This window comes from Ostrinia nubilalis, chromosome 3, assembly GCF_963855985.1.
Source record: "Ostrinia nubilalis chromosome 3, ilOstNubi1.1, whole genome shotgun sequence".
Taxonomy (NCBI): Eukaryota; Metazoa; Arthropoda; class Insecta; order Lepidoptera; family Crambidae; genus Ostrinia; species Ostrinia nubilalis.
In genome coordinates this window covers 5,939,418-5,967,212 of record NC_087090.1, presented here as the reverse complement: position 1 = coordinate 5,967,212, position 27,795 = coordinate 5,939,418, and the positions used below count along the sequence as shown (strand labels likewise).

At 36.9% G+C, this 27,795-nt stretch overlaps 2 protein-coding genes and 2 long non-coding RNA genes across 4 annotated transcripts; 3 read left to right on the top strand and 1 right to left on the bottom strand.

The window, feature by feature from the left end:
- The first annotated feature begins 518 nt into the window (after positions 1-518).
- On the top strand, positions 519-1,194 carry LOC135088263 (uncharacterized). Its single transcript, XR_010260984.1, has 3 exons — positions 519-661; positions 768-929; positions 1,009-1,194. It is a non-coding gene; the product is annotated as an uncharacterized LOC135088263 (long non-coding RNA).
- A 2,773-nt stretch (positions 1,195-3,967) lies between these two features.
- LOC135087722 (Krueppel homolog 1-like) lies at positions 3,968-6,604 on the bottom strand. The gene is made up of 2 exons (XM_063982489.1): positions 6,258-6,604; positions 3,968-5,337 (listed from the first exon to the last, which is right to left on the bottom strand). The coding sequence occupies exons 1-2, from the start codon at positions 6,505-6,507 to the stop codon at positions 4,304-4,306; spliced, it is 1,284 nt and encodes a 427-aa protein (XP_063838559.1). The 5' UTR covers positions 6,508-6,604; the 3' UTR covers positions 3,968-4,303.
- Positions 6,605-14,703: 8,099 nt separating this feature from the next.
- On the top strand, positions 14,704-15,798 carry LOC135088262 (small nuclear ribonucleoprotein-associated protein B). Its single transcript, XM_063983138.1, has 2 exons — positions 14,704-14,816; positions 15,012-15,798. Exons 1-2 carry the CDS (start codon positions 14,814-14,816, stop codon positions 15,573-15,575), a joined length of 567 nt encoding a protein of 188 aa, XP_063839208.1. The 5' UTR covers positions 14,704-14,813; the 3' UTR covers positions 15,576-15,798.
- Positions 15,799-18,622: 2,824 nt separating this feature from the next.
- On the top strand, positions 18,623-23,603 carry LOC135087721 (uncharacterized). Its single transcript, XR_010260908.1, has 6 exons — positions 18,623-19,129; positions 19,364-19,608; positions 19,981-20,034; positions 20,445-20,597; positions 21,069-21,155; positions 21,273-23,603. It is a non-coding gene; the product is annotated as an uncharacterized LOC135087721 (long non-coding RNA).
- The last annotated feature ends 4,192 nt before the right edge of the window (positions 23,604-27,795 follow it).

Genomic DNA, 27,795 nt, shown 5'->3' with positions numbered 1-27,795 from the left:
CAATTTGTGAGATAACTGAAACTGAAAACCCCGATAAAGCAGCTATTAAGTAAGAATAACATAAAAAAACATAACCCTCCTTCTGACGCAGTTGGGTAATAAACTAAATGTAGCAAAACATTTCAGTCCAACTTACTGTCAACTCGACGACGCGCTTTAAAATCAAAGATTGACTTTGAATTATGCCTTATTTTACAATTCACATTGAAAACAATATGACTTGCTTGAGCTTTTTCGACTTTTTCAGAAAAATAACAAATAGTCAAGAAGAGATTACAAAATTTTTGCAGCGGCTGACAGATTTCATAATTTTCTTTGACAGGTGACAATTAAACCATAGACAATTGCCATATGAAAAACACACTTTTCCAATATTTTTGTTTGCCATGAGATTCTGGTAGACCTTATACCTACATTGTGTAAAAGCTGCGCACGTGATATTGGCGGAACAGTGTGCCTTGTGGCGAAAATACACAAGTTCATCGCCATTAATAAAAGAAGAAGAAGAAGAAGAGTTGGAAAACTAAAATAAAAATAAAAATTAGCGAATAATGTGTGATATTTTTCAAACAGACACTGAGCTACTGGAAGACACATATGAAGGCCATTTTTCTATAGTAAATAAAACTTCATTGCACCACTACAAGAGTTCGTTACCAAGGTTTGGTTGTTGTTTGAACATACCTTTATGTTTGTTATCATACAAACTACGAAAATTTAGTAAAAACAATACACAATTGCCCTATTTAAACTTCATTTTCTTGCAGTGAATCTAATTTAACTTCATTTACACTATTAAGTGAAGTTTGTCAACATAACAAGAAATCTTTGGGTTTACACAATAACTTTGATCAGTTTATTGAATCTGTTAAAACCTTAACACAAAATGCTGATACAAGTAATATGTTATCTTGGAAAAGTTCCTTAAAGTAAGTATTGTTTTGAATTTTCATGCTCTTTTGATACCTAACCATTATTTTTATGTAATTTTATTTTCGGTATTCATAGTACTTTTACAGACCCTGTATCTTTATTAGAGGAGTCCCTGGGACAGTGTAGGAAATGCGGTCCAGCCTGTTCTAGACCATTAATTGGATTAGATCAGTTCCAAAATGGCAAGTGTTCATGTCAGTTAGACCTTGCAGAACCTAATAATAGAGAAAACAAACAGGACACTAAAGGACTACCATTTGTTAAGGCCGGCCCAATCCGGCCCATCATGGCGGTTGTTTACTATTTTGTTCATTATGCATTTAATTTCGTTTGAGATTGTTTACAGGAAATAATCATTGTTTTATCACAAGAAATGGTGCAAAAATTTGTAGTGCGTGGTTGCGGTAGTACGTGGTGTCCTAGGTAATTCCACTCGTAAGTGTTTATTTCGTGATTTCCAACATTGGATCATTGTAAACATTTTTCACATTTTTTACAGTAATTTCTTCCTAAAACGTTTTACCAGTAGAGGTGTACCAGAATCTCATGGCAAATGGGGAAAATAAACTTTGTTGAGTGCAGTACTGGGGAAATTGGATTAAACGATCCTGATACTGTTTAATTTTTATGATTTTTATTTATGACTAATATTAATGAACATGAAGTACGAATGCCTACCTATACATTTTAGGTATGTGTATGAAGAATGTTGTTATACATCGGGTTTTTAACATAGGAACATGTCTTGAAAAATAAGTAAACCGTATATTACTGTAAATAATTTTATTAAGTATCATTCTTATAACTTATCACTTCATTCAGAACTAGAAAACGATTCTAAGAACTCCACTTGCATTTCTTGTTCTTCAAATAGATGATCAAGTTAAAGAGGTATTGATATAATATAAATCGCTTTTTCAGCATTTCAATTACTCAAACTTGCTTGATGAAATCTTTTTCAATTTTCTTTACATGGTCATAACATTTTCACAACTCCTCTGCACCAATGCATGAAATACACCTGAAAACCCCGATAAAGCAGCTATTAGGTAAGAATAATATAAAAATAAACATAACCCTCCTTCTGACGCAGTTAGGTAATAAACTAAATGTAGGTAGCTAAGTATCAAAACATTTCACTCCAACTTACTGTCAACTCAACGACGCGCATTAAAATCAAAGATTGACTTTGAATTATGCCTTATTTTACAATACACTTTGAAAACAATATGACTTGCTTGAGTTTTTTCGACTTTTTCACAAAAATAACAAATAGGCATGAAGAGATTACAAATTTTCTGCAGCGGCTGACAGATCTCTTGATTTATTTTGACAGGAGACAATAAAGCCATAGACAATGGCCATATGAAAAACACACTTTTCCAATATTTTTGTTTGCCATGAGATTCTGGTACATACCTACACCTATATTTACACTTATCATTTAATGATACCTATGTCAAGAAATAAAGATTTTACATTGAATTTCATTGAATTTGAGCAAATTTATATTTTTTGTTTATTTAGAAAGAGAGAGTCTGCCCACAGAGAGCGAGATATAGGTGTACCAGAATCTCATGGCAAATGGGGAAAATAAACTTTGTTGAGTGCAATACGGGGGAAATTGGATTAAACGATCTTGATACTGTTTATTTTTTTATTTATGACTTTAATATTAATGAACATGAAGTACGAATGCCTACCTATATTTTAGGTATGTGTATGAAGAATGTTGTTATACATCGGGTTTTTAACATAGAAACATGTCTTGAAAAATAAGTAGGTAAACCGTATATTACCGTAAATAATTTTATTATGTATCATTCTTATAACTTATCACTCAGAAGCGTAGCGTACCTTGGCGGGGCCCCGTATAAAGATATGTTTGGGGGCACTTAGGAAGGGTAAATATTTCTCAAAAAAGAAAAAAAATTTGGTGTGGCCACGACGAGACGCGAACGGCGGCATTTGCACGTTAATTAGGGTTTAAGTCTGCCTTAAGAGTTGTCTTAACTCTGTCTTAGTAATTTCCTAAGGAATGTGCCCTTTTATACTTACCATTGTCGTGGGGGTCGTAGGGGATAATATCTTCAAGGATCTTGATTGCGACTATGGCTAAACCAAGGCAACGGCTGGAATTAGTCTACTAGTCTTCAAGATATATCTTCAATGCCTTTGTATGAGAATCTGTTGCTACCTACTTGGGAAGTGTCGAGGATCGTGAAATGAATTTCATCACACACCGGATCAACATTTTACACCTTGGGTGTGGCGTGTGCACTGTGTGCAATGGTCAGGGTGTAAATGATTTTAATAAAAATATAATTTAAAAATCTATTTAGATTGAATAACTTTTAACTAAAATTAAGAAGCTTTAAAAAAACAACAGGAGTAGAATAGCTATACATTGTTGCACTCGCATTTATCCTCACAAATTTACAATAAAATAAATAAAACTATTGAAATATACTCATTAACATATAGGGAGTGTAAAAGAATACTTACCGAATGGCTAAAATATCTGGATTATAATGAGACTGAAAATATATTGAAAATTCATACGTAACTTATTGAAATTTAGGCTAACTTAAATTTTAATAATATTTCATTATTTTCACACAAACACACACACATACACACACACACACACACACACACCACATTCACACATATTCACACACACACACACACCACATACTTACTGTTACTTTATTTGGCTCACTAATTTAAATTATACTTTTAATCGAACATGTACTTAATTTAATTATTTAAGTTTTACATAGTCTCGATGTTTAACTTTAACTTTCATTTTTGTTTTTCTTTTGGTTTGAAATGTTTACTGCACCCTACCAAGGTTTTTTACAATGCTATGCTATGGAAGAGCGGCTACCTCTGACACAGGTGCTTATGTACTTAATAGAGGAAGTCCACACCTAATTTGTAACCCTAAAATTGCAGCGAATAAATGTTTTATTATTTTTTATTATTATTATTATTACTTGAAGGACAGGGTAGAAATAAAATATTACACAAATTGATTCAATAGCTTATGTAATTTGTACAACATTAAAGTAGATAGATAGGTAGTTAGGTAGGTACATAAATATAAAACTTAACACTAATGACAGCACAAATGCATTTAGAGACAGCTTACATCGTGAGCTTAAATAATATATTTAGTCTTTTACTCAATTCTTATTCTACTAGTCTACATCATTATAAGCTGGAATCAATAGCGCTAAATTTACATAACTTTGCAATCTCAATTATATGTATATTTTGAACCTAAATGGGTACATAGCCTTTTATTAGAGCAAAGCCATAGCAAATTATTTTTGACATTTCACTAATTACTTAATTAATTAACGATCTACAATACGTCAGCTGACGCGGGGGCAAATTGAATAACCGATGTGTGGCGAACAACAACATTGGTAATCTCAGGTTGTGGGATAAGTTTACGTTTGCGAGGCGGGAGTGACGAAGGTGCTAACGTGTACTGCAGACTCGGCACCGGAGGTGATGGTGAGGTGGATGGCGGTGGAGTCGCCGGCTTCGCTGCCGGGGCGGTCGCTGGGGCTGGGCACGGGGGCGACGGAGGAGAGCTCGGCGGCGTAGGGGGCAACTGTTGCATCGCTTCCACGATGTCACACATAACGTTGCCAACCGGGACAGGTGCCATCGGTTGCACGGCTGCTGTTCGGGGTGTTTCAGCACCATGTTCCTTGTATATATGCGCTTCCATTTGCTTTTTAGTATTGAATGTTCCATCGCACACCGTGCATCGGTAACATCGTTCTCCATAATGTTGAAAACGATGTAACTTCAGGACGTGGTTGTACCCGAAGTCACGCAAGCAAATGTCGCAGGTGTATGGTCTTTCTCCAGTGTGTGTGCGCGAGTGAACTTTTAATTGTTTGGAACAGGTAAATCCCTTACCGCACCCCGGTGCCGGACAACGATATGGTTTCTCGCCGGTGTGTGTTCTGAGATGTATCACCAGTTGACCGGATTGAATAAATGTCTTGTGACAATGTGGACATGCATGAGGCCTTTCACCCGTATGAATACGAGCGTGCCGGTGTAATTTTCCAGAGTGTTCGAAAGCAGCATTGCATACATTGCAACGATAGGGTCTTTCTTTGGTGTGAATACGGCGATGCACCTGTAAGTTTTCTTTGACACTGAACATCTTGTGGCAATATTCACATTCAAAGGGTCGTTCACCAGTGTGGGTCCTGTAATGACGAACGAGGCGCGCTGGTACGGCGAAAGTTTTGTGGCAGACGTCGCACCGATGAGCGTCGGCAGCAACCCGATGGGACCGCGCGTGGGCCGTCAGTGCACTGCGCGTGGTCAGCGTCAGGCCGCACTCACCGCATTGGTGGCTGCGCTCGTCTTCACCTGCACAATAATAAGGCAGTTCTTCAAATTCTGATAACATTTTTCTTTTATTATTACTAATAAGTGTGCGTCTTGTGAGCGCGACGACCGTTCACAGCGCAATGTGTGTTGTGCTTGTGTACGACATGCAGCGGCCGATCAGGAATATCAGGATGCACATGCCAGTGGGGCCATAAAGGGGTAGGACGGGGTCGGCGGGGGGAGCGGAGCGCTAAGAGTGAATGTCCTCTAAGAGCACGTGGAGGCCCGTACCGCGGTTTCGAAACGTTCGGATCCGCGGTGGGCGCCTCCACGTGTTTGGGCCGCCGACCCCGAGCCGGCTACGGGCTCCCTTCCCGCCTCCCCATTCAGTATGTACCCCACTCGATCCAATTTTAGTCCTTGTAAGTAGGTCTATTATGTTTAGGAAAATTATTATTTATCTCAAATTTAGAAGTAGCTTTTTTATTTAAAAATTAAGTAGGTACCTATAATTGATAGGAATTTTATAAGTAAATTATTCTTAGAGGCAGGTATAAAAATCGATACTGATTAATTGGAAGACAACAAATTACGATTTGCTTGCTAATTAAAAACGATCAATATTTTAAATTCAAAGTACCTATCACATTCATATTATAGGAATACTTATGGAAAATCTTATATTTATAGTCTTGAAAAATTCGCCCAAACAAAGTAGGCCTGCCCAAATAAAAATAATAAGATACCTACATTAAAGGTAAATTTAGATTTGTGGTACCTAAATACATAGGTACATATGAAATCAAAAATATAATTTTTGTTTATCATGTACCTACCTAATAAATATTTTGGACAGAAATAGGATCTGTATAAAAACTTTAACACCACAAATTAAAATAATTATAAATTGCATAATAGGGCACCGCAGGTATAAATAAAACTATGTAAGCAGTACTCACCTATCATGGTGCGTGGTGATGATAGCGATTGATCACTTTCTCGGTAACCGTCAGTTGGTGTAATGGCGATAATGTTGGTGTAGGTTGCGCACAGAGGCCGGATTAACACAACAAACGCTCGCTCAAGCGGCGGTCGACGAGCGAATGATGCGCGGCGCGGGCCGACGGAATCAGCGGCGAGCGCGCGGAACTGCGCTGCGCTGCTATGGATGGTGGGCGCCGCGCGTTGCCGCCTTGCTTGTGCCACCATCCTCCTCCGCTTCTCTCCTTACTTCGCCACCCATTGTACCTTATATACTATACATACCTATTTTGTGAGTCCTTTTTATTCACTGTTAACTTATAACATGTAATAGGTATAGGTAGTAGGTATAAGTATCGCTTCACAACAATATCTCCCGTTTCATAAGGAGTTTCGTTTACCATTTCACGATATAAAATAATTGTTTTAGAGTACGTATGGCTACAAATTAATCACAAGAACCAACTTAAACATAAATACATAATGCAAATTAAAGAAGCAATTTGTGATTTGGGATTTGGGAATCTTCAAAACTTTAAAAATACAAATACCTACTTAGTACCTAGGAATATCGATAATAGCCTACTACACCTGTTAAACTTGATAGGTCATTCATCATTACATTAGGGCTGGTAGCCACCCTCCTACACAGCACAGTATCGATCGATTTTGTTATTTTCGAGTTAAGATAGCTACCTACCTACACATATAAGTAGGTAGGTACCTATGTTATTAAAAATATCTTCTTAGAAGTTAAGAAGGTAATCTTTGTATTCATACATCATAATAAGTCATCATTATTTATGTCTATTTGTACACGAGTACTAATAAAATACATACAATGCGATAAAACAACTCGTAGTCTTCGATGAAGGTTGGCGGCCGCAACGCGGGATAAGTAAGCGCGCGAGTAGCGACGAGAGGGGCGAGCGGAGTGAAGTGGGGAGGGGAGTTCGGGCACGTGGAGGCCCACCGCGGTTTCGGCCCGCGCGTGTGAACTCTCGACATCACACTGCGCGTGCGTAGCTTTAAGTTCCCGCCGCCCGCGCCGCACCGCATTCCCCCAATGACTTCTATCAATCTGTCTGCCTGTCTAGGGCAACATAACACAAACTATGATAGGAACTCGCCTCGCGTAACTATCTCGTAATCGCACATTTAAAGCTTTTTATGTTGGTTAAGGGAAAAGAACGACCTAGGTAAATCATATAATTTAAATTATGTAACGTCACAGAATATAATTATACCTACCTACCAAGTACATTACAAGGTAGCGTACATTATAAAACATGTAGAGAAGTTTAAACATTGATTATAATAAATGAAGAAAGCAAAATATCTACCATCATTTTTATTGCAAAATTGCCCCTATTACAAAAGAAACCATAGTTTTGAGCTCGACGAGCTATCGTCTATCTATAGGTTTATTAGGTACTAACCACATTATACATATTTTATAATTATTTTATTAATATAATTATAATTATTACACATTAGTATAGACCTGAGGAACAAAATGCACTATGGGTTGATTCTGGGCAACACCTGGTCCAGACCCTGGCACTATTCTTTATATTTTGTATTATAATACTAGCGGCCGCCCCGGTTTCGTGTATTTTCCAATGTGTTTGTTAGTTATTTTGCTATAAGCAAATATGTAAGGTTGATATGAATGTTTTATAAGGTTCATGTCATGAGACAAAATATTAGAGCTATTCAGAACTGAGTGACTGAGTTAACGCAAGTAAGGAACTGTCGCGTCGCCCTTTATATTATTATCGTTTCATCCACGAATGAATCCACGCGTCCTTACCATTCTTCCGCTAATGTTTGAGTGTTATCGGTTTCGGTACACGCTATAAACGCCCGTATTCACGAACGATACTTGCTTAAGTGAAGCAGCAAATCGAACGCACAGCGTCGAATAGAAAGCAAAAAAATTTTAGGTTTTCTACTCTGCCCGCTAAAGTACACAAGTTCCTTAAGTACCTACTCCTTAGCATGGAAATATTTATTACAATTTTCCTACCTAGGCTTTAAGCCTAATGTTAGGCTGCCGAATAAAATCAAAACTAGCGATGACGCCATACCTACATACGACACGCGCGCTCACAACAGTGGTGAAATGTAGGTACCTAACTATGTACCTAATTATAAATTATGTGCATTGTTAACATTGTGAAGAATTTTTTAAAACGTAACGTTGTCCTCATAGTAACAAAGCTCAATGTCAAAGTAATATTTTGTAAAAGTGCAGAAATGGTGTTATTATGTTACAGTCAAAACTTATAATCGGTCAAAACCACTTTTGACTTCGAAAATCATTCAGAGTGGTGCGTGGCGTGCGTGCCTTTCGCGCAAACGTGCATTCGCGCTAATGTTCGCGCGCGCAAAAATGTCCTAATACGGCCCGGCCCACAGTGGCAAAAAAGTGGACATAGGGATTGTTTGTGGAAAATCGAATTTTAAAAATTGCCGATTGATGTGACTGGTTCGTGTGTCACCCTGTGCGTCCACGCGCACTGTGAGACCTCATAGTAATGTTTGTGAATACGGGCGTAAATCATCCATGAGCGCGCACGCACACTACAATAATGACGCTAACTTCCCAGCGCCCCGCGGCCCGCGCTAACCTCGACCAAAAATTGGTGGGGCGCGTCTTCGCGTGGATGAAACGATCTATACGCCAAAACTACTGAACTGATTTAAATGAAAGGTACACTTATGTATACGGTATACCATACCTAATCCAGAATACGAATCTAGGGGAAAAATGGTTTTTAAGGGGTTGAAAGGGAAGATGATAGGTTGTATGGAACCGTAGTAATTTTCAATGCTTGAACTGCCTAAAAAATAGGTACCTACTATTTTTTAGGCAGTTCATTAGAAATCAAAAAAAAATCGCGCATAAACTCAAGACATAGAAAATAATAATAGGTATACTTTTTTCTGTTCGTCTGGAAAATGCATGAAACTGCATATTCACCAGCTCGGGACGGCCAATAAGTAAGTTATGTGGGGCTCTTCTCCTCACCAATCACCAGAAGGGCAAGGAGGGTTTTTACTAGGGGATAAGATAAAATACAAATAGGCGATGAAAGTTTGTGTGGAATTTGGTGTCGTGTAGCATAATGTCAATTTATTATAATAAGTTACTTTCGCAGGTAACATGCCTTCCTAACCTAACCTACATAAGTGTTATGCATGCAGTCAGTTATAATACATACTTATAGCGAGCGAATCACATAATCTACATCTATTCATTGAGGCAGGTTAGTTATTATTTCCCAGTTGAAATAAAGGTCCAAAACATGCAAAAGCAAGTGAATAAGATTCGTTGAAAGATCTTTATACATTGTTTTTTAAATTACATGGGTAAAGTTGGAAGAGAGAACCATGTTGTATTTATTAAGTAGGTAAAGTGGGGGAGGGTGCAGGCGAGGCGCGGAGTCGGTGCGCGGTGAGCGGGGCGAAGCGTCGACACGCGCTGCACGGTCAGCGAACGTTCGAAACCGCGGTAGTGAGGCCCCACGGCTCGTGTGCCCGATACAACCTTCCTCAACGCGACCGCAACTGACCCGCGCCGGGCGCGCCTGCCGCGCGCTCCGCCCCGCTTCACCTCGCTCCCCCCTCAGACTCCCGCGAGCAGCGCGTGTAGGATTTTAACATAAATAAATATACCTACCTGCCTTAGGTACGTTAGGTACACGTACATAATGATAAATAATATTTTGGAGTAGGTAGGCCAAAGAATATTACAGGAAACATGACCTACCTTCCTAAGCTGTTCATCATCATGACTCTGGCAAAACATTTAGTCTTTTACGCACTCATCAAGACATGTCATTTATTTCATTTTTCACTAAACCTGTGCGATTATATTTTGCACTTTGTCTATCTACTAGACCCGTCCAGTAGATATTATGTTACGGTCAATGTGATAAATGTAAAAATTATGAATAATCTCCTTTTACCTATTATGAATAAATAATCATCTCATGATTTGGTAAATGTGATTAATATGAAATCGTTTATGTACATATTATTATAAAACTAAATAGGTGGCCGCACCTTAACCTATTTGACTGACATTTTAAATCAAAACATAATTTTATGGGCATCATAGAAAAGTAATATGCAAGAAACATTCTAAACTCATTATGCCAAATTATATTAATTATGATATCAAAACGTTCAAAACGTGTGGCTGTTCACAAGTACTATACACATGGAGGGCTAATACTGGCTAATTTAATACCTCCATTGCCTCCATGACTATACACGAGCCGTTGCACAGTGGATCGAAATGGCATTAAAGTGGACATAGGGATTTTTTCCGGAAAATCGAATTTTAAAAATTGCCAATCGATAGTCCTTTGCTCACTCATTACGACATGTCATATCACATTTTTCTCTAAACCTGATACTTTAGCTTAAAAAAAATAATTTGTGGTTTTTTTGTATGATAAGCTTTAAGAAAAAATCCCTATGTCCACTTTAATGCCATTTCGATCCACTGTGCGTTGTTCTCTTTTATGATATAATTTGTTAGTATACAGCAGTCTTTCCCAAAGTGGGCGATAACGCACCCTTGTGGGCGCTGCAGGATTAAAGGGGGGCGGTAAGAGACCCAGAAAAAAAATCGGGACGTTGTGTAGAGGCTTGGGAGGCGTCATTTACTAGGAGGACTCTTAGACACCGACTGAGCACTCGACACTCGACTACAAATGGGGGCGCTAAAAAGAATTTATTTTCAAAGTGGGCAGTAGACAAAATAAGTTTGGGAACCGCTGGTATACAGAGTGGAATTTTGTAATGCCACCTAGAGGAAAAGTACTCTAATACTCTTAGTACAAAAGAAAACATTATTTAATTTTTGAAAAGAAAGAGAACTGCATTCAAAGATTTTCGAAAATTTTTCGAAAATTCTTTTATCATACCACAAAGTTTCCTGTACATAATTAAAATAATTTGAGATTTCATGGTTTTCCTTTCATTTGATTTATCAAGTTTGTTAGAGAGATTTCATCCTTATTTACTTAACCCTAATGATCAATGCAATAAAAATACAGGGTGTAATTTTTAACAGATTTTAGTTGGTTCGAATCCCGGGTGTGGAAAGCAAATTTTTGGAAATCTTTGAAGGCAGTTCTATTTCTTTTCAAAAATAAAGGCTTAGATTTTATTAATCTAAGAATAAAGGAATGTTTTCTTTGAGAAAAAAATTCTATCTACAACATTAAGAGTACTTTCCCTCCAGTGGGTCTAGACAAAGTGCAAATTATAATCGCAAACCAGTCGAAAAGCCCCTTTTTGTATGGAGTTTTGACGGATTCGATTTGATCAAAAAGTGCGTTTTGTCTAGGGGGGCAGGTGGCATTACAAAATTCCATTCTGTATGCCTATTAAGGCGATTAGAGTCCTCAATCCGCGTCAAATGGTCATTTTGTAAAGCCTACTCCTCTTTTACTGCTGGACAGAAATAGTTGAAAAAAATATATGTTATACAACAGTTCAAGGACTACATTTGTGACGTTTGAATTTTCGCTACGTTTCTTTGTTTTGGATTAAAAAAATAAATACGGGACATCGATTTTTTACTTAAATTCCCTACTCCTCCCAAACGGCTATGTTAATTTAAAAGATTTTTGCACAAATAGATTAGGAATTCTTTAATCTTTAAATGACACGTTGCGTTTTTCAATCGAACATTACTTTAATTCATAAATTTTACTTTCGATAAATTCCGAACGTTTTGCTGTTGAGGGGGCCTTCGCGGGGTGCGGGCGGCAGTCGGCCGCTGGCCTTCAGACGGGGAGGTTGTGTCACTCGCTGCAAACTGACATTAGCGATCAAAATGAATTTTTTCTTTGACTGAGTTGCGCCACCTGACGTGACCTAACTTTGACCGTAGCTTTGGCGATAACCGGTGTTTTTTTGTATGGAGTTTGACAGATTTTTGACTTTTGTCAAATTTAAAATAAGATGATGCAACCTCGTCTTTGTTTGACAATAGTTTTTATGTCAGAGTTGTTCATAGAGCACGTTCAGTCAGACGATACGATTGAATTAAGGCATGCTCGGACGCTATTATCTACCTACATAGAATCTACTAGTGTAAAAAAATCGACTCCAAAAAAAACGGCACTAGATAAGTAAAAGTTGAAAATATTTTCCGTTATTTATTTACTAGGCCTTTGCAATCAGTATCCAAATTAGGAGCGAGTCAGAATCAGTAACTTAATCGATTTACGTGAAGAAAACAATTTATAATTTTCATACTTAGGCTCGTTGCAAATGGGCCATTTAGAATTAGATTTTCAATATGTTTCTTCGCGAAAATACCACAGTTAAAAAAATAAGATAAAGTGGTATTGATAAATTGTTCTATAGAGCTTATTAAAAAATGTGGATACTGATTACAAATGCCCGTATTTATCATGATTGATATTTTCGGAGTCGGTGACAGCCTACCTTTTGGTGATTCGTTTTGGAGTTGGTTTTAATTTTTGGTGAAAATTAATTTATTTCATGCCTTTAGTAGACTATAGGTACTCAATAGACCTTGTTGTTGCCACTGAAGGTGCATAGGTACACAGTACATTGATACCATATTTTTCATGTTAAGTGCAAATAAACTTCCCTAAATTACCTAACCATGAAACGTACCTATAGGCTATAATAATTAAAAAGTTTCGTCGATAAAAACTGAAATCCTCTTATAAGATGATGAATTTTGGGAGCATGTCATGAAACTAAAATTATTGGCATACAAAAACTTGGTTTAAAAAAAAGGTTTTTTTTAAATTTATGATGCGGAATTTGCTGCGGCGTAGTAGCAAAGATTTTTCGTTATGTAGCTCGTAATAATTTCGAAGAATAGGGATGTTTCCTGGGTAAAGCAAGAGTTTGAATTAGTCCGTCGGTCAACTTACCAAAAAAATACTTTAAATATACATATTTTTCACTTTTTTAAACTTATGAAAATTTAAAGAGATAAAGCGCGCCAAAGTTCAGAAGAGGTCCATGACGTTAAGGCGTGCTTAAAATTGTTGCGATTTGTGACGTCACGCGGAATTTCATCGCATCATAACTTCATAATTACTTGTTTGTTGACAAATAAAAATATCCAGTGTCCAATATTTTTTGATAGTGTAATTGACGGACAAAGTGTTTTTTTAAGAAACTAGCCTATTCCTACGGCCACATTCCAGCTCCATCATCAGACCCTGTTTGCCTTTGAGAATTGAAGTAGGTAGGTACTCGTGATTTTTAAAGTAGCTTACTTACATAATATTACTTACTTATATTTATATAAATAAATAAATACAAATCAAACGAGCCTAAACTCGATGGAATCGTTTAATCCCGGAGTTGCTATGGGGCCACTGGCATTCCAGCTCTATCATCAGATCGACTCCATGTCATCACAATATTGCATTGTCATCCGAATTACATGTATATCCAAAATTTTAACTCAATCAGTTGTTGAAGGATTTCTAATAAAAAGACGAGATTAAACACATTTTCAGTTTATTCTTCATAAGTGACACAAAGGGTCTGACAATAGACAAAAGAAGAAACATTTGCTTTTTTAAACCATCGACAATACTACTATGTGTTCCAATACCTACAGTTGTCGTCAGGAAGTTGGTCTTACAAATTCAGCTTGCAAGATTCCACCCGAAGTTACCTACATATTACATGTTCAAATTTCGAGAACGGCTGAACCGACAAAAAAATTAGAAAATTTACGAAAAAAAAAATAAAAAAAAAATATCCCGTACAAAATGTTCATGGATTGTGTTATTTTTATTAAATACCTTTACGCCTGAGTTAAATGACACCGACATCAAGGTTCATCAATTCAAGTTTAAAATAATAGGCAGTAATGTCATGAAAACAGAGCTTCTATTCTGTATCTACCTATGCCCGTGTAATTTTGATCGGTGTCAAATCGGAGTTTTCGTGCGGGGTGCGCGGGTGTTTCGCGCGGCGTGAAGGTCAAACGCCCAAGGTCATTGAGGACTCTAATCGCCTTAAAGTCCACAGATTAGAGAGTTGTTAAAGTCCAAACGAGTCTTAGGGCAAGGTAACTTTGCCCACGGACAGACAAGTGGATCTATACGATATTATAGTCTTTGGACCCACGGGACATGAAAGAGACAACGCTATACGGCTACATGTAAATAAAAGAGGAATAGCTATAGCGTTCGCGACTCTAATTCAAAGCCCCGATTACGCTAATTTAACGTCTCCAATACAGACGTACTTCTTCGATTCTGCGATACGATTGGTCAAAACAGTTGACGTCAACCTGTGGTTCGCGATCTGTTAAAAAAAAAGAAATGTCAAACAAAAGTGTCAATCGCGGCTTTGTTGATTGGATGGTTGTCTTTAGACATACTCTCTAATCTGTGGATGGTTGTCAAAATCCTTGGCTTGGGTGGGAGGAAATTTGCGCCCATTTTTCCACTATTACTAGGAATATCTGACAATTAATCTTTAAATACTGTAATAATCCATTAGCCAAAATGGTAAGTTTATTTACAGTAATATTAGGAATGTTTGGGCTTATATAATTAGTGACATATTTAGATTTGTTTGTAAATACCGGCAGTACAATCAATGTCTATGAAATTCATACTAAAATTGTTATATTAACCAATTTAATGTAATGTATATGCCTGATATTTATTTCTAGCTAAACTAACATTTGTTTTATTTTTCAGACGATCGGGAAGAATAATAAAATGCAACAGCATATAAATTACCGGGTTCGAGTTATACTGCAAGATTCCCGAACCTTCATCGGTACATTTAAAGCATTCGATAAACATATGAATTTAATTCTTGGTGACTGTGATGAATTTAGAAAAATTAAATCCAAAAGCGCTAAATCTACAGACAGAGAAGAGAAAAGAGGTCTTGGGTTCGTTTTGCTGCGAGGTGAAAACATAGTCTCTTTAACTATTGAAGGACCACCTCCTCCAGAAGAAGGTTTGCCTCGTGTCCCATTACCTGGCGCTATGGGAGGTCCAGGAGGCGGCCGGGCTGCTGGGCGAGGAGCCGGGCCCGGCGGGGCCCCGCCAGGCCTCCAGGGGCCGGCCCGAGGGGTCGGTGGCCCCTCACACCAACACATGGCACCAGGCTCGCGAGGACAACTTTCTGCACCACCTCAAATGCGTGGAGGTCCTATGATGGGTGGCCCTCCACCAGGCATGATGGGAGCTCCCCCAGGAATGGGTCGTGGAGGTCCTGGTGGCCGTGGACCTCCTGGCATGAGGCGTTATTAGTGTAGATTTAATTATAAATATAGAAATAAGAAATTATAACTACATAATTACAGTGATAACAGATTTTCGAAATGAACACTGTTATAGCATAAAAGGTGAGCTTGTACGCCAGAATTTGTGTCAGTTTATGGTGTAATCATATAATGTCTGATTTTACATGATGTATTTCTTGTATAACTTAAGTGTGAAGGACACTAATAAAATAATAAACTTGTGTACCCTTTTTTTTCTATTATTTTAATGTAAGGTATGGAAAGTAAGGATGGGACTTGTGACTTATGTTCACTCACTTTTACTTTTTGCCAAAACAAAGTGGATACCTCAAGTTTCTCAAACATAAATTCATCAATAAAGTGATCATACACCTCAAATGTTAATATTTAATTTATACTTTTTTTATGACTACCTAGTAACAGTAACGAATTTCTCTAATTACCTAATGTAATTTAGGAATAGCAAAGTTCAAAATAATTATGGTTATTATCTCAGATCCATTCTATGATCTGAGGTTATTATAATATTAATACCTTTTGAGTGATAGGTGTATTACTTTTCTCTATGGATAGGAGGGTTAAATACACTCATCTGTGGTTAAATATTTCAATTTCAAAAAATCATAAGCTAGAATCTTTTAGTCTAGCAACCTCGCAGCATAGCACACATTTCATGCGGGGGAAGCCGTGAAACGCCATCTATCAACATGATAATAAACTAAAATAACAAAATTTTACGAATCGTACGAAGTCGGGGCCGGGCGGCCGCTTAGTAGACAATAAAAGCAAAATAATTGTTTCATCCGTACCCACCCAGTCTCCCGTCTGTCATGCCGGAAAGTCGTCGTATGTATAAAATAATGAATACAATTTATGAATAAATAAAGATTTATTTCCTTTTTAATGAACAAAAATCAACGTGTAACGCGGTAAAAATAGGTAAGTAAACCAGAGCCCCGATTACGGTAATTTTTAACGTCAACAATCCAGACACGCTTCTCGATTCTGCGATACGATTGGTCGTTCAACAGCGTACGTCAGCTGTTTTGACCAATCGTATCGCAGAATCGAGAAGCGTGTCTGGATTGTAGACGTTAAAAGTTACCGTAATCGGGGCTCTGTACAGCTGAACTAATATGAACAACAGTGTAATAAGACCCCTCGTCCACGACATGTCGACTCTTTGTAGCGATTCTGTCGCACGTTCGCATCGATACAGTCTCAATGCGGTCGCTTGGTACTAGCTGTGTGCCCTCGGCCCCGATGTGTAGCGCGTTGCAACTGCGACTAACGCGCGACAGCATCGCTACAAAAAGTCGCCATGGGCGAGAGGCCTAAGTATGGTAAAAGTATATCGTGGTCGTTCATGCCTGTAGCTTATACTTACTCAAAGCAAATGTTTTTTTCTATGGCAATACGGATGGATAAATACTTTGTACATAGACCTAAACTGGGCCTGCATGAATCGATCGGCGACCAGTTGCTACTTAGTTGTATAATGCTATTTTGCAATTGCAACGCGACTGTTACGCCAACCAATGACAGCGCTTCCATACATTTATGCAGTCGCGTTGCAATTTATACAATCAGTTGCTAAGATTCGGAATAACCCGCCGGTTTCTGAATTGACATTTTTGGCTTGTCGAGCTCTTTTTAACCAAGATACGTATGTATAGATAGATGACCCACGCTGAACTGTCCCACCAAACTCAATGACAGGGGGGCGCTACCATCGTTCAACTATATGGTTTCCAACATGGCAAAAATCGGAACCAGCGATCCGGACGTATTGACGGTGGCGCCCAGTGGGTAGACACTTCTCATACAAAAACTAGTCTCTATATGTAGCAATTGATATACAACCTTATCCCTTAAGCAATAAAGTGCATTTTGGATTGATTTCAATATAGCAGGGGAACCCGCGGATCAATACCACCATACTAAAAATAATTGTTAGTGTTCTTAATGTTGGTAGTATTGTTAGTTTGACAAATGAAAAAAAATGTCTGTCAATTGAGTTTGAGTTTTTAACCAGGGTGTGGAAACTTCCATACAACGGTCATCGAAGTGAAACTTGCTTCCAAACAGCGACATCGGTGAATAAATTCAAATACTTTTTAACTACCCTAAAACGCTCTAGATGTCGCTGCTCCTGTTTCCTTCATATTTTCATTTTTTTCTTAGTTAAAATATATTTGAGAATATTGTTAATTACAATGTGAAAACTTTTTTTAAATGAAATTAATTTGTTTTAATTTAAAACTGAACATTGACATTTTTGTTATAATTTACATAATAGAGTAGTAGAAATTACTATTTAACATATGGCAACATTGTTTTTCCTCCAAAATGGCCGGTGTTGTTTTTGTTATGTTAAATGCATTCTTGTTTTCTTAGCCATCATTTAAGTTTTCTGTGGCCCTATTAAAGTATTGAAGAGTCGTCGAGTCAAATTCAAGTTCATTCCTTCGTACCTGCTGCTGTTCTGGTTCATCGGAGTTTTGTTCGTTCCTTCGTGAATCGCGAAGAAACTTTCTGTTATGTTCACAAGTGATCTGAGTTTTCTCAATGTGCAAATGCTTTTTTAGTGTTGTTGAAAACTTTGCGAAAAGACGCTTTTGGTGTATAATATTATGTGTGTTCATAAATAAAGTAAAATTATTAAATTCAAAAGTTTTTGTTTACTTATTTGCATTTCCATGTGCAATGTAGAATTTTTCCAAATCCATTGTTTTGAAAATAATACAATACGTACACCATAAAGATAAATATTTTCAAAATAATGGATTTGAAAAAATTCTACATTGTACATCATAAAAACAATAATTCTTTGAAGGTTATGAGGGCCTATGTGTGCGTGAACTGTGTGTATGTGTGCGTGGACTTTATGTATGTATGTGTGCGTGTACTATGTATGTATGTGAGCGTTACGTACGTAGGTTAAGTACAGGGAATTTAACACCAGGCTGTCAATTAGTAGGCTCAAAAATTTGACAGAGAGGGTTCTCTATTTCCTATGTATTACTTTTCTCTATGTTTTTAACCGGCGAATTGATTCGTGTGAAGTTATTTTCTCAGATTTGGTGCAATATTACTGTAAATAAACTTTTCTGTCGTTTACGTTGAGTTGATTAAGTTCTTCCGTATCGGGCGTGATAAAGTTTGCTGTTCAGTGTTTTGTTTTTTGTGAGATAGAGACTCTTTTAAATAAGCTGTGTTTCAACTTCTACAGAAGTTTAAACTCTTATTTACTTTTCTGTTTAATGGGTATGTTATCTACTTACTTGAAATATTAGATCTATTACAAATCTATTTTTCATTAAAAACAACCCTATGTGATGAAAATGTAAATGTACTTTCAAAACTGGTAAATGCATGAACCAGGGCATTGACACTGGTTGGAGAGAAATTATAGGCTTTGTTTAATTAATACCTATTTCATTTTAGGCTTCTACTGATAATGGAGAGTAGAAACAACAAGAAGTGCGTTATTTGTAATAAGAGGCGAAGTCGTGGTGGATCACCCTTACTTTTGAGTAGGTTTCCTCTGGATTCTGACCGGTAAGTTTCTAATAACACTCATTTATTACAAGATAATTTTAATGATTGTGTAAACTTAAAGGCTGGGATTAATATTTTTAATCATACAGTAAATAACCATAACCAATTTTTAATTTCAGTATTTTGTTTCGTACTCTGTAAATGCATTGCATAACAATACTAAAAGAAATTAGTTGATGAATAAATTTCAGTTTGTTATTCTTTTTCTTTTCTAATAGGTATTTCTTATTTCAGTTGTCGAATGTGGGTTAAAAATGCTGGCATAGAAGACTTAGCATATGTACCTATTGAAAAGTTACACCAACTTAAGTTTGTTTGTGGTGGGCACTTCACTCCTGAATCCTTCAATGCCAAAGGAACTCGGCTGAAGAACTCAGCTATTCCAACACTGGAATTGAGCAATCCCATCTTGCCAGATGAAGTTTTGACAGAGTTTCCTCTTCATGTAAAAGACTCCAATAAAGAAAACCTCAAGACAGGTATGATGATGACTTCAATTATTTTTTTTAAATGTAATTTACTATCTATCAATTTTTCTGAATTATTTAGATGTCTTAATTAATTTTCTTTGGTTTCCAAAACAAACCAACCGAATGCAATTTAACAAGGTTCTTTCTTTGTAAACACAAACATGTGTTGTATGCTTATCAATAAATAATATATAATTTCAATTATTAATTATATCTATACTTTGTTACAGTTCTTTCGTTCGTTTCAGCCAAATGACGTCCACTGCTGGACAAAGGCCTCCCCCAAGGTTTTCCACAATGAACGGTCCTGCGCTGCCCGCATCCAGGCTCTTCCCGCGACCTTTACCAGATCGTACCTCTACAGTCGTCAGACCTTTACAGTTCTTTATGATCATTCATATTGCATTCCAAAGAAGTCAAATCCAGTTGAACGAGGTATGTTTATCTAAAATTATACTAATAATATAAAAAGGAAATATTTAATTGTTTGTTTGTATTTGATCGGCTCCGTAACTCGAAGCCAAGATAGCCTAAAGTGCGGGTTAGAACCCCACAGCTTGAATATTGTAGTAAACCCACTCGTAACACAATTTAGCTTAGAATGAGGTGTTGAGTTAGAGGGACTTTAGTAATTTGTGTAATACAAATTCTTCAAAAAAACTACCGGACCAATTTGAAAAATTTTAGGCAATCTACATTAATTAGCCAGGTCAGCTAGTTTAATAATATTTTTAAGCTAGTAATTTTTAATGTGAGCAAGACATGTACTAGACTGATTGTACCCTAAAGTTGGGTAAGAACATGACATTTTATTACCCAATTCACATTTCATTTTCTGCTTTCAGTTCCCCTTACAACTACAACCAAACAACTAAATTCAACATGTTTGGGAGCTGTGGATATACCAGATTCTGGTATTTCTGCGAAAACAACTTTTGAACCTCTTCCTTCTACTTCCAATGCACCAGAACATATGACCTATAAACCAATTACTCATGGTAAGTGTACAAACTAATTATTTACCTTCTAAAATATGCCTTCCCTCAAACTAAAGAATGCCACCCTGGATGCGTTCTGCAGTCTGCAGTCAGGTCAAAATGAACTTATATGTACAACATTCTAGGTCTCTGTACATTTTATATTAATGCGATTTGACCGTGCGGATACGAACAAAGAACGCAAAGCACACGTGACTGATTGCCTTATCACGACCACTTACAGATTGTCTTGACATACCCGCAGACCGCATCCAGAATGCAGAACATTAAAACCTCTAAATGCCTTTAATTTAATATTATGTCATTGTTATTGAAGGTGGGCCCACGCTTCATATTTTATGAGAAGAGCTATCATTATCCTGTCTTTGCATTTTTTTAAAACTTGATAATGATTGATTGATTTGGAAATAATATGTTTCATAAAACAACTAAATAAATTTTAAACTAATTAGCATATTTATAATATTTCAGATGATAAAAACATTTGCCATCAAGATGCACAGGCAGAAATATTAGTCCACAGTTATAAAAGACCTAAGAAAAACATTGAAATGAAAGGTAAGATAAAACATACCTAATTTAAAAAACTAAGTAAAATTGCTGATTAATTAACCAATCTTCAATTCAATTTGCTTTAATGTTGTTTTTTTACTAATGGATATGTTTTTATTACAGACACTTCATCAACATTTACAATTAAAGAGAAGAGGCTTTGGCGACAGTTACAAAATGCAAAAAAAACAATAAGGAATATAGCGAAGTCAAGAGTGAATTTAGACAAGTTAGATTCGGAAGTGCTGACATCGTTAGTAAAGGATGTAGTGCAGAATAACAAAAAAAAGTCACAAGGAAAAAGGTGGACTTTAGCCAACAAAATATATGCTTTGGCTATATTTAAACGGTCCCCTAAAGCATACCGCTATATGCAAAAGCTGTTTACGCTACCAAGCACTAAAACGCTCCAAAGGATTTTAAAAAATATACCAATGGAGCCTGGTATAAATAAAAATATAATTGATATGTTAGAGGCAAAAGCATCAAGTATGCCAAAGGAAAATAAATATTGCTCGTTAATATTTGACGAGATGGCGTTAAAGAAACGGATAATTTATAACGAAATTGCTGATAAAGTGGATGGCTACGTGGATTATGGAGAGGGCGAGAACATGGGACGAGAAAATAAAATTGCAGACCATGCGTTAGTGTTTATGATACAGGGTGCTAAACATAAATACAAACAATATATTGCGCACTATTTTGTGGAAGGCACAATATCAACAGCAAAACTGGCAAAAGTTATATCGGACATCATCAAAAAATTAAAAGAAATCGGATTTGTGGTTCTAACAACAGTTTGTGATCAGGGATCTACAAATATAGGAGCTCTTAACATGTTAAAAAGAAACTGTGGACAAGGCATAGATAGCAACTTTTTCTCTGTAAATAATGACAAAATTTTTATAATCTATGACATCCCTCACTTGTTCAAATCATTACGAAACAATTTCTTTAAAAGTGGAAATATGTCTTTCGATGGAAAAATTGCACAATGGAGGCATTTGGTAGTTGCAGAAAAACACAACAGAAATTTTTTAAATTTTAAAAAACTGAATAGTTCCATTGTAAATTCAACATTCAAAACTAAGATGAGGGTGAAGTATGCTGCGCATGCTCTGAGTAATACCGTGGCAGCTATTTTAAAAATGATGGCATGGAAAGAAGTTTCTGATTGCAATGATACAGCATTTGTGATTGAACAGTTAGATAAACTATTTGATTGTACAAATGGTCCATCATCTTTAAATGACGTAAAGAAAGGGATCCGGGAAAATGTTTCCACATCAAGTAATCACATTGAGTCTTGGACCTTTTATACTGATAAGTTAAAAACCATAAAATTTATAACAGCAGAAAACACGATACTAAAAAATGTTAAATGCGTAAAGGGATATCAAATATCTATCAAATCCTTAAACGATATTTGGGAAAAGTTAAAGAATGAAGGGTTTAAATATATGAACCTTAGACAGTTTAACCAAGACTCTCTGGAAAACTTATTTGGAATCATTAGGCAACACAGTGTAACCAATAGAAATCCCACTATCACGCACTTTACTGCAGCGCTTAAAACAAGCATGGTTACTGGGCTGAAAGTGCCTCATAGCAGAAGTGCTAATTGTGAAGCAGACAACAATAAACATATGCTGGAATATAAAGACATTTTAAAAACTAATTTAAAAACAACAGAAATAAAAATTAATGTTCAAGATTCCACAGACACTGAATTTTATCCTGTGTTGTCTATCCCGGACCCTGAAAACTTAGAACTGCCCATTGAAAATTTGTGTAGCCTTGAAAACCAACCAGTAGTATATGTAAGCGGGTATTTAGCTGCCAAACTATTACAGAACAGTTCTTGTTTAATTTGTGAAGAGTGTTTGAGCGTGAAAACTCCTGTTGACAATGATTTGTATGCATATATATCTCTTCGCGAATGGTGGCATGATAAAAAAAGTCTCGTTTATCCAACAATTCAATTATGTACCACCGTAAATGAAGCTAAACAATTTTATCATGACCATATTGCCGACCAGATATATATGGAAAATGTTGGAAAATTCATTTTCTTAATGTTGAGTACAAATTGTAATTTTAGTTGGTTTAAATGTCAACAACATAATAAAGAAATTTATGATAAGATGTTTAAAATATTAAGTTACCTTTTTCTAAGAAAAAGTTGTAAAATCATTAATGACAGCTTCATAAAAAGTGAAAACAATTTTGCTGACAAAAGTAAAAAAGCACAGCAACAAAGCATTGAAAAGTAATCTTAGGGCTGAGGTTCGATCAGCTGATAAGAAAATTAAAGATGTTTATAAATAAAAATCCTATTTTTTCTTAGAAAAAGTTGTGAAAATAAAAGTTTACAAAATTATCATTTCTGTACTTTGTTATAATTTTCAATAATTCCTCATGCCTACAACTGCTGTCATGTTCAATACTTATTGTAATATACCTATTTTATTTCGAAATAAATAATTTACGTTACAAAACTTCGTTTTACTTACACATAGTATAAAATAAAAATAGTAATCATTAAAATATTGAAGGTTCCTATACTAGATATCGATATGCAATTACAACCCTAGCAAAGTATCGATAATCGATAAGTTATTACGAACGTCACTAATACTGTCAGAAAATAAGGCATTATGTTGGTAGCTCCGCCTGTAGTTTGTGCGGTTGGTAAAGATTTGCGGGTCGTTCTCTAAAATGCATATGTGTGCGTGAGCTCAAAAAATATCTATGGAGTGCCGTCTCTTACTCTTTTATGCTCTTTGGTGGCGCCCCACTGTCAATGTCAGGGATAGGACAGTTCACAATTTTGGAACTATAAACATAAGCCGGAAATGTAAATTCAGAAACCGGGCCACAATAACCTAAAATAAATAGAATTACCTAATTCTCCTAAGAAAGAATTTCCAGTTACCTAAATAATAATGCTGGTAGTATCTGTCAATTTGTAGATAAAGGTCGTGCAGCGAAAGTTGATGAATACTTGATGATGACGATAACTGAATACAGAATATTATGTAGGAAGTTATCCTTATCAGTCACACTACGTACTTCAGTAGGTACAACGATCATCTTTGCTTTTGTTGATCGCCTCAACTCTCGCTGCGCGACGAACTTTGCTAAACGAATATTAAAGGACAATGGGCAAAATGGTACCCGGCTCCAATAGATATGTGTCTAGTATCGTTTGAAAGGTCTTACCAAGATGAACAACTTTTTCTATGACCACCAGCCTCAGATCTGGTTGTGTTCGAAGATATACATACTTTTTTGCGGAATGGTACCCAGCTCCAATAGTTATGTTTGTAGTGTCATTTGAAAGGTCTTACCAAGACGAACAACATTTACTATGGCTACCAGCCTCAGATCTGGTTGCGTTCGAAGATAAACATACTTTTTGTGTAACCAAAGTATCAACGTGTCCATCGTATGGTACTTAGGTTATGCGAGGCATGAAGGGTTTACTGCTCCAGCATCCTTCCTTAACTCTATAACAATTATTTATAGGGATAATTGTGAAATAAATATTTTTATGTAAAGAACTACTACCCCCTTATTAATAAAAAGTTACACCCAGGAAGAAACATGGACTAAAATGTCATATCCATACCAAATGACAATGAGGATCATTTCGATTTTTAGCTGTGAATGCAGATTTATAGGGCTAAGAAATCCTTAATACACAGTCCAAAAATTTTTGTTCTACGACAAAAATTGACGAAGTTATGGCCAAATTACTAAAAAAGTTCACTGACCGCCCGGCGCGGGGACGATGACGTCATTATATCCGATCCGAACGCTGCCGGCGTACTGCGTGGATAGAAAATATTTTTTTCTAGCCAAACTATCAGTTTTAGAGAAAAACTTGTAATGACATTTATTCATCAGAATAAAGTAAGCTATCGATAGGTAATTTTTAAAAATAGAAATTGTGAAAAATAACGCAAAAAATCCATACGCTCATACGATTCAATGGAACGCAGAAGCGCGATTGGGGTCTCCGCGGGTGGTATATTTGGCGATTTATTCAAATAAAGTGTTCATAAGTGTTGTTAGAGTCATATCTTCATCCAAGTAAAATATAAAAATGTATAAGTATTAATTTATTTACTTCTAACAATAAGGTATAGCTGAGGCAGATACACTCTGCCTAGGCTACAAGACATTGCTATGAAGATCATTTCGATGTACACGTAATACCTACCTGTTATTTAGTTTTTCTGAGTACGTACCTACCTATCTGTTCGCGGCCAGAAGTTGGGTATAATTTACCCCCCCCCCCAGGCCCAAAACTGGGTATGACTTGACCCCTCCCCCGCCCCCCAGGCCAGAAGCTGGGTAAGGCTTCTTGCCCCCCAGGCCATAAGTATAAGCTGGATATGACTCCCCTTCGGCCAGAAGCTGGGTATGACTTAACCCCCCCCCCCAGGCCAGAAGCTGGGTAAGGCTAGCCCCTCCCCCCAGCCCATAAGCATAAGCTGGGTATGACTCCCCCTCGGCCAGAAGCTGGGTATTACATACCCTCCCCCCCCCCCCAGGCCGGAAACTGGGTATGACTCTTGACCCCCCCCTCCCCCTAGGCCAGAAGCTGGGTAAGGCTAGCCCCTCCCCCCCAGGTCAGAAACTGGGTATGACTTGCCTCTCCCCCCCCCTCCCACCAAGGCCAGAAGCTGGGTAAGGCTTGCCCCTCCCCCCAGGCTATAAGCTGGGTATGACTTATCCTCCCCCCCCCCAGGCCAGAAACTGGGTATTAGCATCATATTATTATGTATTATTATGTTCAATACAAACAATCATTAAGTTACCACTCACCCCAACCGCGTCTCCGCATTGCATCGAATCCTATGAAAATGTGGTTTTTGGACATAGCGATACTTATTTTTCACAATTTTTATTTTTAAAAAATACTGGTCGATAGGTTACTTTATTTTGATGAATAAATGTTATTAAAAGTTTTTTTCTAAAACTGATAGTTTAGCTGGAAAAAAATATTTTCCATCCCAATAGTACGCCGGCTGCGCTCGATTCGGATATAGTGACGTCACGCGGCCCTGCGTACGTTGACTTTTAGCGGCAAAAACGGCCTATGTTTATTACTTAATATCTTCGTAAGTAATGGTCCGATTTGGATAATTCAAAAAGATATATCTTTCTTATGTCTTAAAGATTAACGTAGATACTAGTTTTATTGAATTTTCTACAACAGTACTGATCCTCATTAAGGCCAGAGTTCAACTAGGGTGTAACTTTGATTAAAGTTTTATTACTTCTTAATTAAGAGTTTTATTATGGGTTGCTAAAGCTAATAAACCCACAAGACCTAATAAGTCCACCCATAAGATGGACCGACGACCTCATAAAGGTAGCGGGAAGGCGCTGGATGCAGGCCGCCACTAACCGACCATTGTGGAAATCATTGGGGGAGGCCTATGTTCAACTGGACGTCCTATGGCTAAAATGATCATGATGATGATGATGAAAGCGAATAAAGGGCTAATAGCTTTCTTAGTTCATCGTAGGCGCTATGTTTTCTTTTCAATGATTTTTTGGTTAGGATTATTAATAGATTGTAGTGATAGTGCATACTTGTATACATGGATGATTGTGTTATACTTTCATTTACTTAGTGGAATTACTGCTTTCAAAACGTGAATTAGAACTGGCCCCATAGCAGACATTTTCCTACATCTAAAGGCCTTTTAAAATATATATTGGTTATGGCTATTGGAGCGGGTACCACTTTCCATACATTTGTGCCCATCATCCTTTTTGTTACAACAGAGACAAAAAATGCTAGTCTGTCACAATAAATAATCTATATATATGTTACAGGAAATGTATGAAATCCGTCATTGTATACAATTCCTAGGATTTGTGTATAAGTCCTAAAATCACCCGGAAATGTGTGATGTAAATTATATTAGACACATTTCCTAGGAAATTTACACATTTCCTAAACATCAATCGGAAATGTAATTAATATTTCTTTTTTTTCTCCGAAAATGGCGCCGCGGCCGCTGTGTATGTGTAAGGTCACAAGTCTAACCTAACCTAACCGAGACTTTGTTATCCAGCTACAGGAGTACTAAAACATTCATGCCAATAATAGTTTAATAAAAGAGATGTTAAAATTAGGGCTTTCCAATACTTCAGCGTAATATGCGTAATACCGAAAGAAAGGTATGCCAATAGGCAAATATTTTTTTCAGCCAAAGTATAATAGTGCGAAAACAACTTTCAGGCTAAACAATAATAGTTGTGAGTTAAAAGTACCTATCGGCCAATGTGGTTTGGCTAAATGAAATTTTAGGCGTACTGAGGGGCAACCGATCACACGACCGCGCGTGTGCCGCTTAGTTTTATACATTTCCTAATACAATATTGGAATTCTATAAAATTCCTAGGAAAAGTATACATGTCCTAGGATATGTGCGTATTAAAAAATCTCTGAAGCAATATTTTATACATTTCCTAAATAGCTTCGGAATTGTATACATTTCCTAGGATTAGTATACAATTCCTAGAATTCATACATTTCCTGTAACATATATAAAAACTAGCTTTCCGCCCGCGGCTTCGCCCGCGTGGCATTTTGTCTGTCACAGAAAAACTTTATCGCGCG